Source organism: Piliocolobus tephrosceles, chromosome 19 (assembly GCF_002776525.5).
Source record: "Piliocolobus tephrosceles isolate RC106 chromosome 19, ASM277652v3, whole genome shotgun sequence".
Classification (NCBI taxonomy): Eukaryota; Metazoa; Chordata; class Mammalia; order Primates; family Cercopithecidae; genus Piliocolobus; species Piliocolobus tephrosceles.
Genome location: NC_045452.1, coordinates 61282476 through 61304236, shown reverse-complemented (window position 1 = coordinate 61304236; position 21761 = coordinate 61282476). Strand labels below are relative to the sequence as shown.

General features: G+C 41.8%; 2 protein-coding genes across 3 annotated transcripts in view; one reads left to right on the top strand and one right to left on the bottom strand.

The window, feature by feature from the left end:
• The window catches only part of C19H21orf91 (chromosome 19 C21orf91 homolog), a 35498-nt gene extending 19514 nt beyond the window's left edge, over positions 1-15984 (bottom strand). The window contains exons 1-2 of one of the 2 annotated variants that reach the window (XM_023227516.2): positions 15842-15984; positions 14763-14896 (exon numbers count right to left, since the gene is read on the bottom strand). In XM_023227516.2, coding sequence (XP_023083284.1) covers positions 14763-14889 — 127 coding nt within the window. In that variant the 5' untranslated portion in view covers positions 14890-14896; positions 15842-15984. Of the gene's footprint in view, positions 1-14762; positions 14897-15638; positions 15811-15841 lie in introns of those variants that run through there. The other variant, XM_023227517.3, reaches the window with a different exon arrangement.
• CHODL (chondrolectin) overlaps positions 15773-21761 on the top strand; it is a 467165-nt gene continuing 461176 nt past the window's right edge. Inside the window, exon 1 of the mRNA XM_023227519.3 lies at positions 15773-16153. The gene's annotated coding sequence lies outside the window, so the exon portion shown is untranslated. The remainder of the gene's footprint in view (positions 16154-21761) is intronic.

Sequence of the window (21761 nt, the reverse complement as noted above, 5' to 3'; positions counted from 1 at the left end):
GTGTCTATTATACTTCATAGTGGCAAATAATCCTGTATTAATTCCAATATGCTATATAATTTACTTATTCTGTTGTCTTTTTCCTCCTCTCATGCAAGCCTCATGATGGTGGGGATTTATTTATTTTTGCTAACTCCATTATCTCTAGCTACTAGAAAATATCTGACACTCAGTAGTTGCTCGATTAGTATTTATTGAAGGAATATGTTTAAAATTATGGTGAAATCAACCATAGAGCTTTCATTTTGAGATTTAGATCTACAGGTACACACAAATCATTGTTTTGCCTTACTGTTGTACAACTCAGTCAGTAACAGCAAAGAGCTACCAGAAATAGATAACAACATTAATTTAAAATTATTTGTAAAGAACGCTGTCCCCTTGTTAAAACGATAAATCCAAAGCTCAGAGTTTAATGGGTTTGTTCTCCTTATCAAATTCCTAACAGATGGTATGACAAATTGAATTAGAATAATTTAAATTCACTCCAACCAGAACTGTGGTTAACATTTTGATAACTCTGCAACTTTACTTAGCTACTTTGATTTCAATCACTCATATATTTTTCATGCCTTGCCTTATTTAAAATTCACATTTAATGCTCATTTCCCATAATATGGTGATTAAAGGTAACAGCAAAATCACCTTCCAACCTCTAAAGTGCTATACAAATAAAATTATTTTATTTTTCATTTATATTTGGTAATAAACATTGAAAAATTTTTCTTAAGTTTTAATTTTGAACTGTCAACAGAGGAACAATATTTCTAAAATGTACTATTGACATAGAAGTTTAATAATCATTATCTTCTAAAATTCAGAAACTAGGCAGCTCAACATTAATGAACACTTTCTTTTCTCTCTCTCAGGTTGTCCCAGCATCAGCTATTGAGGCTGATAAGCAAAAGGGAGCTGCTATGCAATTTCAGGATTGGTGCTGAAATCTTCACTCGTGCTCACACTGTCTGCTTCCACTCACTCATAATCCTATTCTCTCTCTTGAGAGAAAGGCTAATCAGGATAAATATGCTAGTCTGCCTTACTTGGATTGTGGAAGGACAGAGAGCAGTGTTAGAATCACTGTTTTATTACCAGCTGACATCTGCATGGTTCTTCTGGGTAAGGACCAGCAGCAAGACTGTCTTGTGTGTGTCCTTTTTCTTCCTAGTTCCTCCCATCTCTCTGATTAACATCAATTCAATAAAAATTTCTGAAAACTATATTATGTTGGCATACTGTTTGTTTAGATTACAATCTCCATGGAAATTGCATCACTCCACTCTCTTAGGTCATCAGAAATCAGTATTTTTGGCTATTCCACAGAATGTGTATTCATTAAATATCGTGAGTAGAAATTATTTAAAAATTAAGCATGTCTTAGGACCCAAACTTTAGTCCTTGCTTGAATATTCACATTTGTGTAATTCATTTCCAATCTTGCCTAAAAGTTACTTAATAGCTACTAAATTCCTAAGAGTCCATGTCATTTTCTTTGGAAGAAGAAATTTAGGTACCTGGATGCTTTGGAATCAGAGACCCTGGGTCTCTAATCTTTGTGATTTTTGGAATAGTTACCCAGACTCTCTACTCATTTTCCTTATTCATCAAACTGGGGTAACACAGAACCTACTTCATATAGTTGTATTAAGAATAAAATTAAAAACTGCGTGGAAAGTGTACAATACCTGGTAAATAATATCCAAATATTGTTTAGATAAGAGACTTACCTAAAAGTACAAATTCCCTAAATATTTACTGAGCATAAGGTGGACTAGTTTCTTTCAACTAGAGGGTGATACTTCACTTCCTCTAGAGTAGAGATAAATCTATCTTTGTCTTCTTTCTTCACAGGCCATTATTATTTGCATGCAATAAGAAAAATTACACTTTTAGTGTCTATTATACTTCATAAAGGCAAATAATCCTTTCTGGACAGGTGATGTCTCTTTATCAGTTCTCCAGTAACAGTTATTATAAGTTATGTCAACATGAAAACTATCTTTGAGAATAATTTTGATCCAAGTAGTAAAGACTTTCAATTTAGATTTAAGTTGTTTTCATATATCTCATAAAACATTTCTTTTCATCTCTGTCAGACTATTGGGATAAATGAACTATGATTCTGAACCAGAAAGTCATTTTTATGTATTCTAATAAATCATTTTAATTTATCATTATGATATTCTTATTAATAGGATATTCTGGATTATACACACTGCTTGTTTTCAACTTTAAATCACTGGTTTAAAAGAACATTATTTTTATCACTGACTTAAAAAGCACTCAAGATCATCATTATGAACATATATACTCCTCTGCTGCAGAGGACATACCTTCACAACCAAAATTTGCAGAGGACATACCTTCACAACCAAAATTTATGTGTGATCTAAATTTTAAATGCATCCTAGACTTTAGAATTAGAAAGCCTAACAAAGTTAGGCAGGAGAAAAAAAAATGAGGCTACCATCATTAGGGCAGGGATAAAAGTCTGGAAACTGGCACCTCATATATGGGTTGTTAGTTAAATCACAAGTCTTTACCAGATATTGTTAGCCTAGTTTCAATGATTTTTCTATAAAAATATTCTATTATTTAAACTAATCACCAATTAAGCCTACTTTTTACTCTCACCCATCCCTACTCCTATTCAAAAAAAGTATTACTACCAGAGCCATTTTTAAAGTGTTCAAACTAAGTGATATTAAAAGGCGGTTAAGGAAAAAAAAGAATTAACCTTGAGCCTTTACTTTCAAGTTGCTGTGGTGTGAATGTGTCCCTCAAAGTTCATGTTTTGGAAACAATCCTTAAAGCAACAGTGTGGGGTGGCAGGGTCTAATAGGTGATTAGGTAATGAGGGCTCTGACCAAATGAATGAAGTAATGTCATTATTATAGGAGTGGGTTAGTTATCTTGAGATCACTTCTATAAGAAACCACTTTTGGCCAGGTGTGGTGGCTCATGCCTATAATTCCAGCACTTTGGGAGGCCAAGGCGGGCTGATTATGAGGTCAGGAGATCGAGACCATCCTGGCTAACACAGTGAAACCCTGTCTCTACTAAAAATACAAAAAAATTAGCTGGACGGGGTGGCGGGTGTCTGTGGTCCCAGCTACTCAGGAGGCTGAAGCAAGAGAATGGTGTGAACCCGGGAGGCGGAGCTTGCAGTGAGCCGAGATTGCACCACTGCACTCCAGCCAGGGCGACAGAGTGAGACTCCATCTCAAAAAGAAAAAAAAAAGGAACCCCTTTTGTTATAAAAGTGAGTTTAGCTCTCTCTTGACTTCCTGCCTTCTGCCATGGGATGATGCAGCATGAAAATCATCACCCAAATGCAGGGCCCTCAACCTTCAGAACCAAGAAATCTGTGTTCTTTATAAATTACCCAGTCTCAGCTATTCTGTTACAGCAGCTCAAAATAAACTAAGATAAGTACATTAAAGATCCCCAAGCTAAAGTTCAGAATTCCCATTAGGCTTTATACTTCAAAGCCCAACTTTTAGTTAATACATGATGTTTGCCATTACAGGATGGGAAATGAGGAAGAGGCTAATGCCAGACTGAACTAGCTCTTTACAGCTTCCCGATGACAAGTGGTGGGGACCTTTACTTAAGTGGAAAAAACGTCACTGTGTCAGAAGCAGGACAGAGAGGAACAGTTTATGTCCTCTTCAGGTAATAGGCAACCAGTTCAAACTTCCAAACCAAATCAAGAATGTCACATTGAGATTCAAATTGGTCCCTGACTACTGACTACAAACAGTACACGGTAAAGACACAGAGAACCAAGGAACAGTAAGATTAAACACAGACATGAATTCACCTACGACTTAGCCAAGATCACAGATTTTTCTTGCTGGAAAGATTGCTAAGGAGCTGACTTTGGGTCTCCTTCTAGAATGGTTCCTAGAAAGAACTAATAGAAAGTAGTCAAAGAGGTACTACACAGAGAGCAGCCAGATACATACTTACCAACTAGCAAGGCCAACTTACACTGGAAAACTTTGTTTGGCACAGATTGAGTATCTCTTATCTGAAATGCCTGCGACCAGAACTGTTTCAAATTTCAGAGTTTGGAATATTTGTATTATACTTACTGGTTGAGCATTCCAAATAAAAAAATCTGAAATCCGAAATGCTCCAATGAGCATCTCCTTTGAGCATTATGTAGGTGTCAAAAAGTTTTACATGGAGGGCAGAGCAAGATGGCCGAATAGGAACAGCTCCAGTCTCCAACTCCCGGCGCAAGCGACACAGAAAACTGGTGATTTCTGCATTTTCAACGGAGGTACTGGGGTCATCTCACTGGGGAGTGCCGGACAATCGGTGCTGGTCAGCTGCTGCAGCCCGACCAGCCAGAGCTGAAGCAGGATGAGGCACTGCCTCACCTGGGAAGCGCAAGGGGGAAGGGAATCCCTTTTCCTAGCCAGGCGAACTGAGACACACAACACCTGGAAAATCGGGTAACTCCCACCCCAATACTGCGCTTTAAGCAAACGGGCACACCAGGAGACTATACCCACACCTGGCCGGGAGGGTCCCACGCCCACGGAGCCTTCCTCATTGCTAGCACAGCAGTCTGCGATCTAACCACAAGGCAGCAGTGAGGCTGGGGGAGGGGCGCCCGCCATTGCTGAGGCTTAAGTAGGTAAACAAAGCTGCTGGGAAGCTCGAACTGGGTGGAGCTCACAGCAGCTCAAGGAAACCTGCCTGTCTCTGTAGACTCCACCTCTGGGGACAGGGCACAGCTAAAAAACAACAGGGGAAGCAGCAGAGGCCTGTGCAGACCCGAACGACTCTGACAGCTTTGAAGAGAGCAGTGGATCTCCCAACACGGAGGTTGAGATCTGAGAACGGACAGACTGCCTGCTCAAGTGGGTCCCTGACCCCTGAGTAGCCTAACTGGGAGACATCCCCCACTAGGGGCAGTCTGACACCCCACACCTCGCAGGGTGGAGTACACCCGAGAGGAAGCTTCCAAAGTAAGAATCAGACAGGTACACTCGCTGTTCAGCAATATTCTATCTCCTGCAACCTCTGCTGCTGATACCCAGGCAAACAGGGTCTGGAGTGGACCTCAAGCAATCTCCAACAGACCTACAGCTGAGGGTCCTGACTATTAGAAGGAAAACTATCAAACAGGAAGAACACCTATACCAAAACCCCATCAGTACGTCACCATCATCAAAGACCAGAAGCAGATAAAACCACAAAGATGGGGAAGAAGCAGGGCAGAAAAGCTGGAAATTCAAAAAATAAGAGCGCATCTCCCCCTGCAAAGGAGCGCAGCTCGTCGCCAGCAACAGATCAAAGCTGGTCAGAGAATGACTTTGACGAGATGAGAGAAGAAGGCTTCAGTCCATCAAACTTCTCAGAGCTAAAGGAGGAATTACGTACCCAGCGCAAAGAAACTAAAAATCTTGAAAAAAGAGTGGAAGAATTGATAGCTAGATTAATTAATGCAGAGAAGGTCATAAATGAAATGACAGAGATGAAAACCATGACACGAGAAATACGTGACAAATCCACAAGCTTCAGTAACCGACTTGATCAACTGGAAGAAAGAGTATCAGCGATTGAGGATCAAATAAATGAAATGAAGCGAGAAGAGAAACCAAAAGAAAAAAGAAGGCAAAGAAATGAACAAAGCCTGCAAGAAGTATGGGATTATGTAAAAAGACCAAATCTACGTCTGATTGGGGTGCCTGAAAGCGAGGGGAAAAATGGAACCAAGTTGGAAAACACTCTTCAGGATATCATCCAGGAGAACTTCCCCAACCTAGTAGGGCAGGCCAACATTCAAATTCAGGAAATACAGAGACCACCACAAAGATACTCCTCCAGAAGAGCAACTCCAAGACACATAATTGCCAGATTCACCAAAGTTGAAATGAAGGAAAAAATCTTAAGGGCAGCCAGAGAGAAAGGTCGGGTTACCCACAAAGGGAAGCCCATCAGACTAACAGCAGATCTCTCGGCAGAAACTCTACAAGCCAGAAGAGAGTGGGGGCCAATATTCAACATTCTTAAAGAAAAGAATTTTAAACCCAGAATTTCATATCCAGCCAAACTAAGTTTCATCAGTGAAGGAGAAATAAAATCCTTTACAGATAAGCAAATGCTTAGAGATTTTGTCACCACCAGGCCTGCCTTACAAGAGACCCTGAAGGAAGCCCTAAACATGGAAAGGAACAACTGGTACCAGCCATTGCAAAAACATGCCAAAATGTAAAGACCATCAAGGCTAGGAAGAAACTGCATCAACTAACGAGCAAAATAACCAGTTAATATCATAATGGCAGGATCAAGTTCACACATCACAATATTAGCCTTAAATGTTAATGGACTAAATGCTCCAATTAAAAGACACAGACTGGCAAACTGGATAAAGAGTCAAGACCCATCAGTCTGCTGTATTCAGGAGACCCATCTCACATGCAGAGACATACATAGGCTCAAAATAAAGGGATGGAGGAAGATCTACCAAGCAAATGGAGAACAAAAAAAAAGCAAGGGTTGCAATCCTAGTCTCTGATAAAATAGACTTTAAACCATCAAAGATCAAAAGAGACAAAAAAGGCCATTACATAATGGTAAAGGGATCAATTCAACAGGAAGAGCTAACTATCCTAAATATATATGCACCCAATACAGGAGCACCCAGATTCATAAAGCAAGTCCTTAGAGACTTACAAAGAGACTTAGACTCCCATACAATAATAATGGGAGACTTCAACACTCCACTATCAACATTAGACAGATCAACGAGACAGAAAGTTAACAAGGATATCCAGGAATTGAACTCATCTCTGCACCAAGCGGACCTAATAGACATCTATAGAACTCTCCACCCCAAATCAACAGAATATACATTCTTCTCAGCACCACATTGCACTTATTCCAAAATTGACCACATAATCGGAAGTAAAGCACTCCTTAGCAAATGTAAAAGAACAGAAATTATAACAAACTGTCTCTCAGACCACAGTGCAATCAAACTAGAACTCAGGACTAAGAAACTCAATCAAAACCGCTCAACTACATGGAAACTGAACAACCTGCTCCTGAATGACTACTGGGTACATAACGAAATGAAGGCAGAAATAAAGAGGTTCTTTGAAACCAATGAGAACAAAGATACAACATACCAGAATCTCTGGGACACATTTAAAGCAGTGTGTAGAGGGAAATTTATAGCACTAAATGCCCACAAGAGAAAGCAGGAAAGATCTAAAATTGACACCCTAACATCACAATTAAAAGAACTGGAGAAGCAAGAGCAAACACATTCAAAAGCTAGCAGAAGGCAAGAAATAACTAAGATCAGAGCAGAACTAAAGGAGATAGACACACAAAAAACCCTCCAAAAAATCAATGAATCCAGGAGTTGGTTTTTTGAAAAAAATCAACAAAATTGACAGACTGCTAGCAAGACTAATAAAGAGGAAAAGAGAGAAGAATCAAATAGACGCAATTAAAAATGATAAAGGGGATATCACCACCGACCCCACAGAAATACAAACTACCATCAGAGAATACTATAAACACCTCTACGCAAATCAACTAGAAAATCCAGAAGAAATGGATAATTTCCTGGACACGTACACTCTTCCAAGACTAAACCAGGAAGAAGTTGAATCCCTGAATAGACCAATAGCAGGCTCGGAAATTGAGGCAATAATTAATAGCCTACCAACCAAAAAAAGTCCAGGACCAGATGGATTCACAGCTGAATTCTACCAGAGGTACAAAGAGGAGCTGGTACCATTCCTTCTGAAACTATTCCAATCAATTGAAAAAGAGGGAATCCTCCCTAACTCATTTTATGAGGCCAACATCATCCTGATACCAAAGCCTGGCAGAGACACAACAAAAAAAGAAAATTTTAGACCAATATCCCTGATGAACATCGATGCAAAAATCCTCAATAAAATACTGGCAAAACGGATTCAGCAGCACATCAAAAAGCTTATCCACCATGATCAAGTGGGCTTCATCCCTGGGATGCAAGGCTGGTTCAACATTCTCAAATCAATAAACGTAATCCAGCATATCAACAGAACCAAAGACAAGAACCACATGATTATCTCAATAGATGCAGAAAAGGCTTTTGACAAAATTCAACAGCCCTTCATGCTAAAAACGCTCAACAAATTCGGTATTGATGGAACGTACCTCAAAATAATAAGAGCTATTTATGACAAACCCACAGCTAATATCATACTGAATGGGCAAAAACTGGAAAAATTCCCTTTGAAAACTGGCACAAGACAGGGATGCCCTCTCTCACCACTCGTATTCAACATGGTGTTGGAAGTTCTGGCTAGGGCAATCAGGCCAGAGAAAGAAATAAAGGGTATCCAGTTAGGAAAAGAAGAAGTCAAATTGTCCCTGTTTGCAGATGACATGATTGTATACTTAGAAAACCCCATTGTCTCAGCCCAAAATCTCCTTAAGCTGATAAGCAACTTCAGCAAAGTCTCAGGATACAAAATTAATGTGCAAAAATCACAAGCATTCTTATACACCAGTAACAGACAAACAGAGAGCCAAATCATGAATGAACTTCCATTCACAATTGCTTCAGAGAGAATAAAATACCTAGGAATCCAACTTACAAGGGATGTAAAGGACCTCTTCAAGGAGAACTACAAACCACTGCTCATTGAAATAAAAGAGGACACTAACAAATGGAAGAACATACCATGCTCATGGATAGGAAGAATATCGTGAAAATGGCCATACTGCCCAAAGTTATTTATAGATTCAATGCCATCCCCATCAAGCTACCAATGAGTTTCTTCACAGAATTGGAAAACACGGCTTTAAAGTTCATATGGAACCAAAAAGGAGCCCACATTGCCAAGACAATCCTAAGGCAAAAGAACAAAGCTGGAGGCATCACGCTACCTGACTTCAAACTATACTACAAGGCTACAGTAACCAAAACAGCATGGTACTGGTACCAAAACAGAGATATAGACCAATGGAACGGAACAGAGTCCTCAGAAATAATACCACACATCTACAGCCATCTGATCTTTGACAAACCTGAGAGAAACAAGAAATGGGGAAAGGACTCCCTATTTAATAAATGGTGCTGGGAAAATTGGCTAGCCATAAGTAGAAAGCTGAAACTGGATCCTTTCCTTACTCCTTATACGAAGATTAATTCAAGATGGATTAGAGACTTAAATGTTAGACCTAATACCATAAAAACCCTAGAAGAAAACCCAGGTGGTACCATTCAGGACATGGGCATGGGCAAGGACTTCATGTCTAAAACACCAAAAGCAACGGCAGCAAAAGCCAAAATTGACAAATGGGATCTAATTAAACTAAAGAGCTTCTGCACAGCAAAAGAAACTACCATCAGAGTGAACAGGCAACCAAAGAATGGGAGAAAATTTTTGCAATCTACTCATCTGACAAAGGGCTAATTTCCAGAATCTACAAAGAACTCAAACAAATTTACAAGAAAAAAACAAACAACCCCATCAAAAAGTGGGCAAAGGATATGAACAGACATTTCTCAAAAGAAGACATTCATACAGCCAACAGACACATGAAAAAATGCTCATCATCACTGGCCATCAGAGAAATGCAAATCAAAACTACAATGAGATACCATCTCACACCAGTTAGAATGGCAATCATTAAAAAGTCAGGAAACAACAGGTGCTGGAGAAGATGTGGAGAAATAGGAACACTTTTACACTGTTAGTGGGATTGTAAACTAGTTCAACTATTATGGAAAACAGTATGGCGATTCCTCAAGGATCTAGATCTAGATGTACCATATGACCCAGCCATCCCACTACTGGGTATATACCCAAAGGAATATAAATCATGCTGCTATAAAGACACATGTACACGTATGTTTATTGCGGCACTATTCACGATAGCAAAGACTTGGAATCAACCCAAATGTCCATCTGTGATAGACTGGATTAAGAAAATGTGGCACATATACACCATGGAATATTATGCAGCCATAAAAAAGGATGAGTTTGTGTCCTTTGTAGGGACATGGATGCAGCTGGAAACCATCATTCTTAGCAAACTATCACAAGTACAGAAAACCAAACACCGCATGTTCTCACTCATAGGTGGGAACTGAACAATGACATCACTTGGACTCAGGAAGGGGATCATCACACATCGGGGCCTATCATGGGGGGGGAGGGGGGAGGGATTGCATTGGGAGTTATACTTGATATAAATGACGAATTGATGGGTGCTGATGAGTTGATGGGTGCAGCACACCAACATGGCACAAGTATACATATGTAACAAACCTGCACGTTATGCACATGTACTCTAGAACTTAAAGTATAATAATAAAAAAAAAAAAGTTTTACATTTTGGATTTTGAATGCTCAACCTGTATAACAGGAATTGGTCCAATCTTATAAAAACGTTTTAGCCAGGTGTAAGGTGACGCACACCTGTAATCTCAGCTTCCTGGGACACTGAGGTGGGAGAATTGCTCAAGGCCAGCCTAAGCAACATAGTGAAACCCTTATTTTAATAACATAAAGAAAGGAAGAAAAGCAAAACTATTCTAAGCTAAGTTAGCTTAAAAAAAATGGGGGAGGGGGAGTTTCTCTATGGAAAAGCAAGCAAGCCAATTATAGGAAGAGAGAAATGCACTAAGAATTATTTGTACACTATTTTGGCAGAAGATGAAAACTGATAGTACGAATCAACAGTACTGAAACCCTGGATCTTTTCCTGCTGAAGTCTCACTTTGGGCTTTGTTACCTTACAGTTGAGTTTCATTACTGGCTCCTAACCACTCTGGGCTGCGTTCCTCTTTGCCATTCCTTAGGGAATGGTAGTAAGTTCGTCATTAAATATCTTTAGAGATTTTAGCAATTTGAACTATGATGCATATTTGAGTATTTGATCATTAATATGTATGAAAAAGTTCATAGTGTCTTAGGGCCAAGGGCAGGCTGTAAGTATTTAGGAAGTTTATGCATCTGTTTCCTAATCTGAGAAGTAGACTACTTATTTTAATGGTGTATTAGTCCATTCTTGCATTGCTATAAAAAAATACCCGAGACAGGGTAATTTATAAAGAAAAGAGGTTTAACTGGCTCACAGTTCTGCAGGCGTACAAGAAGCACGGTAGCATCAGCTTCTGTGGAGGCCTCAGGGAACTTACAATCAGGGCAGAAGGCAAAGAGGGAGCCAACACCTACTTGGTTAGAGTAGGAGGAAGAGAGTGAGGGGGGAGGTGCTACACACTTTAAAACAACCAGGTCTCATGATAACTCACTGAGTATCATGAGAACAGCACTGAGGGGATGGTGCTAACCCATTTATGTGAATTCCGCCTCCATGATCCGATCACCTAATACCAGTCTCTGCCTGGGGATTACATTTCAACATGAGATTTGGGTACGGACACAGATCCAAACCTATCAAATGGTGAGGCACAGTTTAAAAAAAAACAATTAACCTTGTAAACACTTAAAAATATCTGAGTCCTCAAAGTGCGCTTCTCAGGTCCTTAAAGCATATCACCTGTGGCTTGGAAGTATATAAAATTTAGGCTCCTCTTTCCTTTTCATTATTGTAAAGTCACAGAAAAAAGCCAACTTAGAGCCATGCCCACAATACAAAATGTGTTCAACAAGATTAGATTGTCTTTTGTTATTTCTTTCTTCCTTCCTTTGTCTTCATTTTATAAATGTATGCATGCACACAGCTTTTAAACAAGAGGCTAGTTGATTAGGAAACCAGTGTTTATTTGATGTAAGCAACAATCCAAAAAGTAGAAAATATTATTATTGTTTACTACAAATGTATGGACTCAAAACTAGTTTAACTGTTATTATTCCTCAGGAGAATTTATTTTTACTCAGCCTCTTCTCAGAGAAGAGTGTCTTAGAGTAAATTAGCAATTAGTACGCTAAGAAATCAGGTAACTGCAATACTCCCAAACTACAAAAAACTTTACACTAAACTAGTAAAGTTAAATGTCATTTTTAAAAAGCCCCTCTTACATTCTAGCCTATTGACAGGCATTGTGTTGGGAACTTGGTAAAGGAAAGAAAACTTTAAAAACATTTTAAAAGATTTACTGACAAATATACCTTGTTATTTTTCTAGTATGTAATTATTATGACTTTCCTCCCACTGATTTCTAAAGACCTGTATACTGATAGAAAAACTAAAATTGTGTGCAATTCAAGATGCTTAGTTCCCTCTTTTCTAAAATAATCTTTTTTTTTTTTTTTTTTTGAGACAGAGTTTCGCTGTTGTTGCCCAGGCTGGAGTGCGATGGCATGATCTCAGCTCACCGCAACCTCCGTCTCCTGGGTTTAAGCGATTCTCTTGCCTCAGCCTCCCAAGTAGCTGAGATTACAGGCATGTGCCACCACGCCCGGTTAATTTTGTATTTTTAGTAGAGACGGGGTTTCTCCATGTTGGTCAGGCTGGTCCCAAACTCCTAACCTCAGGTGGTCCACCTGCCTTGGCCTCCCAAAGTGTTGGGATTATAGGTGTCAGCCACTGTGCTGGCCTACAATACTCTCATATTAAACAAAACAGTTGTAATACACTAGCTGATCACTATAGTGAAAATGAAAATGTGTATTTGTGAGAGCTGAGAACTGACACCAGAGAGAAAAGAAATTATCTGATTCTAATTTTTCTTACAAAGATTAAATTGGGATTTTAATACATAAAACCTTGAATATACAGAGAGTATTCATGAAACAGTTCTAATTCAAACTGAGAATTGTCTTTTACACTGAAGGGAACTACGATTTCAAAAACAAAGGACTTATTCCACGCTTACATGCTGAGATATTATCAGAGCTGAAATGTTAAGAGATGGTACCTGAGGAAATACCTGTATAATCTCTATACAATGACTGAGTACCAGATAAAAGGCTTATTTTAAAAAGCTAGAAAAGCAATTACAAAAATTTAGGGTTCTGTGGAAAAATTCAATCACGGTACGAACTCTGTTAATGATGATTTGCCAGGAATCTGGTTACAAACTGGTTAGAAAAAGCTGGCTGAGAGAATAGCAAGGATAACCAATTAGGATTAGAACATCAGCCCTATTGATATAAAATAACTATTGACAGTAGATCAATGGTATTAAGATCACATATACTAGAACCAGACTGTCAGGCTTTAAACTCCAGGATCGTCAATTATGAGCTGTGTGACTTCAAACTGTATTTCTTAGGTCTCCAAGGTTCAGTTCTATCACATTTAAAACAGAAAAATGACAGTAGTCATTCTAAAGCTATCTTGAGTTAAATAAGATAATCCACATAAGGGGTTTAGCACAGTGCCTGGCACATAACAACAGCTTGCCATCACCACTACAGCAACCCTGGGCAGTGCAGCTTTTTGGCTGTTTCCTTAAATGTGAAATACAGGGTTTGGACTAGATAATTTCTAATGTCTTTACCCATCTAAAATTAAAATTCTACAATTTATCAACAATATACAAGCCAACTCTATTTCCAAAGAACATAAATTCAGATTTTCACCCTAGCATGATTTAAGTGCTGTAAAACAAACTTATTTTTAAGTTATCCTTTTATTTTTATTTATTCTTTTAGAGAGGGGGTCTTGCTATGCTCCCAAACTGGACTTGAACTCCTAGGCTCAAGCAATCCTGTCACCTCAACCTCTGGAGTAGCTGAAATTGTAGGACTACACCACTGTTCCTGTTATATCATCTTCTGAAATTAGCTATAATCACTACATTGATTAAAGCCAAAGTTATAGATATTCTACGTAATACACAAGAAATCCATAATCTTCCATCACATACTGTTTGGTGGCTATAATTTCTGAATAACAAGTCCTAACAGGAATTTCAAGGTATATAATCCCCCACTATATATTTTTTTAAACTATAAGAACATTTCATACCCCATACTTACTGAACAGAAAATAAAGATCATGAAAAATTTCAAATATGTAATTCAGAAAAAAGGAAATAACTATTTTGAAACTGTCCACAATCTAGAGGTTTAATAAAGTCTCTCTACTGATATGTAACAACTCAAAACTCAAATTACAGGCCAGAATATTAAGTTTTTTTTTTTTAGTATGACTCATAAATATCTAAACCAAAAATCAATTTTAATATGATGACACTAACTGCACCAACCCAAATAAATCCTTCTAAGAGGGCTGTTTTTGTTTTTTGTTTTTGGATTTGGACAATTTTTCTTCATATATCTTAGGGACACTATTAAAAAATTTTAAAAACCTTTTCAGTTTTTAAAAATTACTAACAGTGTGTGTGATCACTGAAAAGAGGTTAATCTAAAAATTTTAAAATATTTTTCCAGATAATAAGATCATACTGGTGAGAAAGGGGTTCGGGCTCATCACACTCAAATACTTGCATAATAGGCTCGAAAGAATAAAAAAATTGTTATGTTACTTAATATGAAAAACACACACGTCTGTTAAAATCTGACAATTCAATAAGCTCTCAAACCAGAAAACACATTTCCCAATCAACACTCATACTTATTTCTGTATTAGGAAAAATGGGGTTGTTCCAGGGGTCTTTAAAAAACAAAGATTTCTCTTAAATTCGTAACTCTATTAACTGCACCTTCATTTCCAGAAACCTCATCTTTAACAAATCTCTACACTATTCATACTTCGCACAATTTCCAATCATTGAAGATATTTTAGTTTTACCTTACAACCAGTATAAAGCAGCTGTGTTAAATTCATGCCATAAAATCAAAACTATACTGTGTGCTTACCCTCAATATTGAGCTCAAAACAAATGTGGCAGAAGGAGAGTGTTTCTTTGTCTGTTCCCAGTTTACAAACACTGCAAATGTTGTCATCATTCAAATCAATGTTTACAAACTGCTCCTCTTCGTTCATAGTGCCCCTATTAAGAAACAGAAAAGGAAAGTTACACAATTCAAGAACCTGCCTTTGGGGTAGTTCCCTTTTCTGGGAACTTCTAGGAAACAAGGATGCTGTTCAGCTCATCTAAAGCAAAAGCTCCATCAAACAAGCATCGCCATACTTGCACTTCAACATTGTACTTTTCCTGTGGAAAGACACAAAGCTAGTAAAACTTAAAGCTAGGCTATAGGTGACACTATGTCAGTGTCTTTTTTGTCCTATAGTTGATTGGGTTAAGGGGACCTGAAGGAGAGGTTTGCGGGCATTCTAGTCCTCCTCCTTCGTCTCCCAACCTCGAATAATCAGACACGGGGCTTAGCAGCGAGGCCTCTTCAGCTACCAGGTTCTGTCAACCTAGTTAACGCTGTGAGAAACAGGAAAAACGACCCGCACGGGACACTGCTTTGCTAACTTCCATTGGGGGAACCTCAGATGCGCCTCGCGAACTCGGAGTTGCGAAGCTTCGCATGGAACGGAGGTCGGCGGCAGCAAAATGCACGTGGGTACCGAACACCTGGGGAGGGCGTCCCGCCGTGTCCGGGGCAACCACACCGAAGGCCGAGCGGCGGATTCACGGTACGGGCGAGGCACCGCCGGAGGGGCCCAAGACGCAGCCGGGAGAGCCGCGGCATCCTGGAGCCCAGCGGGCGGGAGAGCCTCGTCCCAACACTCCGGGATTCCTCCCAGAGGGAACAAAGCGTCTGAGGGCCACGGCGGCCAACCTGCCCAGCCTCAAGGTCTCGGGAAGCCAGGTCCTGGGCAGGGAGTCGCGGACCCACGTCAGTCTCTCCGTCGCTCCGTCCGTCGGGTCGCCCGGCGCGCAGTAGCGCGAGGGGCCACGGGGCTCGGAACTCGAAGGAGGTGGGACGATGGGACGAGGGATGTGGGCTCAGGTGGGATGGGAGCAGGGGTGTGGAGTCTTTACCTTCCGGCTCCGCGGGCCACCACCGCCTTTTCGCGCGGCTCGGGTTCCTCCACTATTGTTTCCGGCCGCAGCAGAGGCGGCCGCCGCGCGCCTGGCCCCGCCCTCTCCCGCCGGCGCCATCCAGCGAAGGCTGCGGGGAGGGTGGAGCTGCCGCGGGCGCACCTGCGCGTTCGCAGGGCTGCTACGCGCCCGCCCCTCCGCTCCTGCACCGACGCCGCACCTTCGCCTGGAGTTCTCCTGTGATTCCGTGTGTCCTGGCCGGAGTTTCTTACCGTTCTCTGGAAAGTAGCTCCTCACACCCCCCTCTTCGAGGTGCGTAGATAGACGAATCCGTTCCACCTCTCTCTTCAGCATAGTGCAAACTACTGCCCCGGGGCGGGGGCCGCTGACGGCGCGGGTAGGAAAACCGCGGGTGGATGGGAGAAAGGGAGAGGTGCGTGGGTGGCACTTTGACTTCAGGAGAAAGAAGCATAATACTGTCTCTGAACTTATAGTTAAGTGCCAGTTGAAGTATCTAACGAAGGAAAAGTTCATATTCAGGTGTCATGATAGAGGCATAATTTCAAATACAGAAGCTTTTAAAATAGATTATTTGTTGTGGGGCGCCCCCCCGTATGGTACATCCCTCAACGCCCACGGGGAAAACCCCTAGCCCCACCTCTTATTTTTAGGTCCTCCTTGGTTCTCAAACTCTTTGCTTGAATTTAATTTAAGCTATTCCGGTTTTTTGGGGTTAGGGTTCATGGAGTACTTTCCTTTACGTTTTCTAGTTTAGTCCTCACGGGAACCTACTGAGGAGAAACAGGAACTGTTCTCTCATTTTGCAGCTTAGGAGTAATTAACCCAGGTTATCACAGTTGGTTAGAAACAGGCTGGGGCTTGAACCCAAGGCTACTGAGCGTAGATCAATGTTATTTTCTACAGCATCATATGCGTGTGTTCTGGTTGCACTCAAAAAGAGGGCTGGCCTGTCGGTCTACATGTAGGCATTCTTGAACTGATGGTAGGAATAGACTCTATAGATCTTGGAAAGTTCTGGACCAAATTATCACTCTAATTATGGCATCTGTGCCTCGCAGGAGCGATCTGTGTCCTTGCTGATTTGTTTTTCTAAGACCACCAGAGTGGGCACAAAAGAACCAGTGAGTAGGCAAGGCTAAAAGCAAAACTGCAAATTTATTCTTTGGTCATCTAGCTTCAGGGACGGGAGCGGGGGGGGGGGGGGGGGAGTTTCTAATACAGTCCCGACAAGAGTGGGGGCTGAGAAAGCCCACCCCGGGCGCATCTGCTGGGAGTGACTTTTCTAGGAGTGGAAGGACAATAGGCGGGGCATGGGCATGTTGGGGGAGGGGGGCTCCGCAGGTGCCACCAGGTAAATCTTGGTCTCCTCGGATTGACATCACCTGGTGCATGCCTGATTAATCTTTACCTTCCCGGGCGTCAGCTGCATTCTCGCACACACGGGAAGAGTTGGTGGTGAAGAAGAACCCGGAAGTGAACCATCCTGCCTCCGTTCGTCCAAACAGTCCAACCTTTTATTGATAATAGTGATAAAGGGGCGCCGTCGTCTGTCTGGCTACTTCCTGCTGTTAAGGGGCGTCGTTAAGGTTGGGGCCCATGGTTGGTATTTGGACGTATGGATGAAGAATAAAATAAGGCACAGTATTAGCATAGGAATGAGGAATGGAAGCATTTGTTGGAATATGGGCAAAACCCAGAAGGATGGTCCTGGCAAGGTTGGGGAGTATGAGATAGTTAAGAAAATTTAGTAAGTTTGAGGCGAGTGGGGGAAAGCCAAACTGATTTCCACTGATTGCTTTCAGTAGGGGCCCTTTTTAGCTGGGAATGAGGAACAACTGCGCAAGGTAGTTGTTGGCCAGGCAGCAATTAAGAAGTGGAGTTTTTCGTGGAGTGGATGGCTTTTCCCTTACTCCTACTACAGGGATATTGGATGGAAGACTAGGTCCAGAGAAGGACGGCAAAACAGAATAGGTAGCCTCGCTGTTGATTAAAAAATTGTCTTACCCACTACCAGGAGAGTTACCTGTGGCTCGGCGAGGGTGATGGGGGTCCCCGAGTCTCGGCACCTTCAGTTGTCGTCGTCCAGATGTAGGAGCTGGAAGGAGCTCCCAGGATCCTGGGAAAGGGGGTCACGTGGAGACGCAGCCCCTGTTCTCAGGGTGGGGCAATCAGACTTCCAATGTCCTCCCTGCTGGCAAGCAGGGCAGGGGGTTGCTGGTGGACGAAGGTTAGGACATTCACTGGCCTAATGTCCTGATGCCTTGCACTTATAGCAAGGCTGCGTTGGGGCTCGGGGACCCTGTGGACACCTGTTGGCATAGTGTCCTGCCTTGCCGCACTTATATAGCAGGCTCTTTTTGCAGCCTTGGAGTCTGTGGGGTGTGTGCTCTCTGGTCTGGGGTTATGACTGGGCTGTAAAGCCGCTGCTAGGAGCTGTAACTTCTGTTTGAGGCGAGCCTGCCGTCTCCTCTCTGGAGTTATAGACCTTAAAGGCTAATTTAACTAGGTCTTATATTGGTGTCTGAGGACCATCCTCTACCTTTTGAAGTTTTTTTTTTTTACGAATGTCAGGAGCTGATTGAGAAATGAAGTAAGATGCCAAAATGGTGGCCCCTGTGGGGGAGGCCGGATCTAACCGGGTATATTGGGTTAGAACCTCAGTCAGTTTAGGGTAGAGGTTAGGATAACCTGGAGGTCATGCCAAGTTAAGTCATAGGCCTGACAAAGGTGTCTAAATTCCTTTATGTATATGGTAGGATTAGCTGAGAAATCACCTAAACGCTTCTCAATTTTGGAAAGATCGGCCAATGAAAAAGGGACATGTACTCTGACTACCCCCTCCGCCCCAGCCACCTCTCGCAAAGGTGCTAACACTGTAGGAGGGTGTGGGCAGAGATAGGGGACTCAAGACAGCCAGTTGGGGGCCCCAAAGGAGGCATGGGACCGAGTGGATTACTAGTAGATGAGGAGGAGGAAGGAGGAATCTGGACAGGAAGGGAGGGGGTGGAGAGAAGGAGGAGTAGGACGAGAGCTTAAGGCCCAAAAGCCTTGTATGTAATTAATTTCGGACCACTTGCCTAGCCGCTGGCAGAAATTGCTGAGGTCGATCACGCCACAGTGGAAAGGAAAATTAACCGCTTCCTCCTAAGGTCTTGTTCGAGCTGTAAGGTTTTTAAATTGGCTAGGAGGCACCCTAAGGGGGTGCTCTTTGGAAATTTGGACTGGGGGTTTCCCATTTGTTTCCTCTTTACTTACACAATGGACACAATGGAAATGGAAGTGGATCTCTGCCTGGCTTCAAAGCGTCCTTTGGAACCAGCAGAGACAGACTGGAGGCTCTTGAAGCCAAAGTGGAGATTACCTTCAGGCGGACGTCTCCGTCCTGAACGGGGTCTCCCAAGCCACTTGGTGGCTCAAAATGGACCTTGGACCTGCGCAGGATTTCTGGCCGAGGGAGGTAAAGAGGAGACAAGGGCACTTACCCCAGAGAGGCTGTGAGAGTGAGGGAAGCGGGTCTCAGGTCCTGGTCCATCTGCGGCGTGGGAGCAGGAGGAGGTTCCTCAATCCCTAGAGGCCTGAGGAGGGGACTCCTCCCGGGTCTTCGGCACCAACTGATTTGTTTTTCTAAGACCACCAGAGTGGGCACAAAAGAACCAGCGAGTAGGCAAGGCTAAAAGCAAAACTGCAAATTTATTCTTTGGTCATCTAGCTTCAGGGACCGGAGCTGGGGGGGTGGGGGGGGGGAGTTTCTAATATAGTCCTGACAAGAGTGGGGGCTGAGAAAGCCCACCCCGGGCGCATCTGCTGGGAGTGACTTTTCTAGGAGTGGAAGGGCAATAGGCGGGGCACGGGCATGTCGGGGGAGGGGGGCTCCGCAGGTGCCACCAGGTAAATCTTGGTCTCCTCGGATTGACATCACCTGGTGCATGCCTGATTAATCTTCACCTTCCCAGGCGTCAGGTGCATTCTCGCACACACGGGAAGAGTTGGTGGTGAAGAAGAACCCGGAAGTGAACCATCCTGCCTCCATTTGTCCAAACACTTGCCACCTATTTTAGTAGATGAACCAGCAACATTGACATTACCTGGCTTCCTGTTAGAAATGTATAATCTCAGACCCCACTTGAGATTTCCTAAATCAATACCTGCACTTTAACAAGACCCCCAGGAGATTCCTATGTTCATGGAAATTTGAAATGCACTAATTGAAATAGAAAAGCCTGAGCTTTTTCTCTTCGAATTTCTCATTCTAGGTAACTACGACTAAAATATCTTGCATTCTTGGATTCTACCCATCTTTTAAATAAAAGGGATTCTTTAAAAAAGGACTCTTTTAAAGTGATTCAATGAAATTGTTCTAAAATCACTAAATTTAAAAAATTGAAACAAATTATTTTAAATTCTCATGATCGTCTTCCTTTCTATGGCATTTCACATTGTTTACTTGCTCTTCTTAAAACTCTTCTCTCCTGTTGGCTTTTTTTAAAAAAATTAAGGGATAATTTACAGAAATAAAATTCTCCCATTTTAAATGCACTATTTGATGAGTTTTGACAAATATATAAACTTGAGTAACCACTACCCCAGTGAGGATACAGAACATTTCCACAGCGCCAACATTTCTTTCTGTTCCTTCCTGGTTAAGCTCCTCCAACACGGGATCTAATTTATATGACTGTTTTAGTTTTGTCTGTTATAAGAATTCATATACATGAAATTAAGCAGTGTGTGTTCATTTGTGATTGGCTATTGTCATTCAGTATGTTTTTGAGATTCATAATGATGTTTTGTGACAGTGGTTTCTTTTTACTGCTTGTCTTAGTATGTGTTCCTATAAAGGAATACTCAAGGCTGGATAATTTATATAGAAAAGAGATTTATTTGGCTCATGGTTCTGGAGGCTGTACGAGAAGCATGGTGCCAGCATCTGCTTCTGGTGATGGCCTCAGGCTGGTTCTATTCATGATAGGAGGCAAAGGAGAGCCAGTGTGTGCAGAGATCATGTGGCCAGAGAGCAAGCAAGAGAGAGAGGGGAGGAGATTTCAAGCTCACTCTCTTTATTTTTTTTATTTTGTATTTTATTCCTTTGTTGTTGTTGTTGTTGAACAAAAAAAAATTACTTCCGTTGGGAATTAAGAGTAGGAATTGATTCACACCCTAGAGAATTGCACCAAGCCATTCATCAGGGATCCGTAACTAAGCTCCAACTCCCTGCTCCCCGCTCCGCAACCAGGCTTTACCTCCAGCGCTGGGGATCAGTGGGGCATGGGGGCTCACACCTGTAATCTTAGCACTTTGAGAGGCTGAGGTGGGTTGATCGTTTGTGTCTAGGTGTTCAAGACCAGCCTGGGCAACATCGTGAATCCCCATCTCTACCAAAAAAACCCCACAAAAATTAGCCAGGCATGGTGGTGCATGCCTGTAGTCCCAATCTACTGAGGAGGCTGAGGTGGGAGACTGACTTGAGTCCTAGAGGCGGATGTTGTGTGAGCTGAGATCGTGCCACTTCACTCCAGCCTGGGTGACAGCGTAAGACTCTGTCTCAAAAAAAAAAAAAAAAAAAAAAAGAAAAAGAAAAAGAAAAAAAAAATAAAGATGTCCACGCCCTAATTCTTGGATCTTTTCAATATGTATATGTAACATAGCAAAAGAGACTTTGTAGATATAATGAAGATTATAGACTTTAAAATAGGTTATCCTGGATTATTGGGGTGAGCCCAATCTAATTACATGAACCCTTATAACCAGAGATCTTTCTCCAAGTAAACTCAGAGAAATGTAGCAAAGAGAAAGTCGAAGTGATTGGAAGCATGAGAGGGACTTGACCCACTATTGCTCTAGGAGTACACACTGGTCTCCAGCTGGTAGCCAGCAAGGAAATGGGAGCCACAGTCCTAAA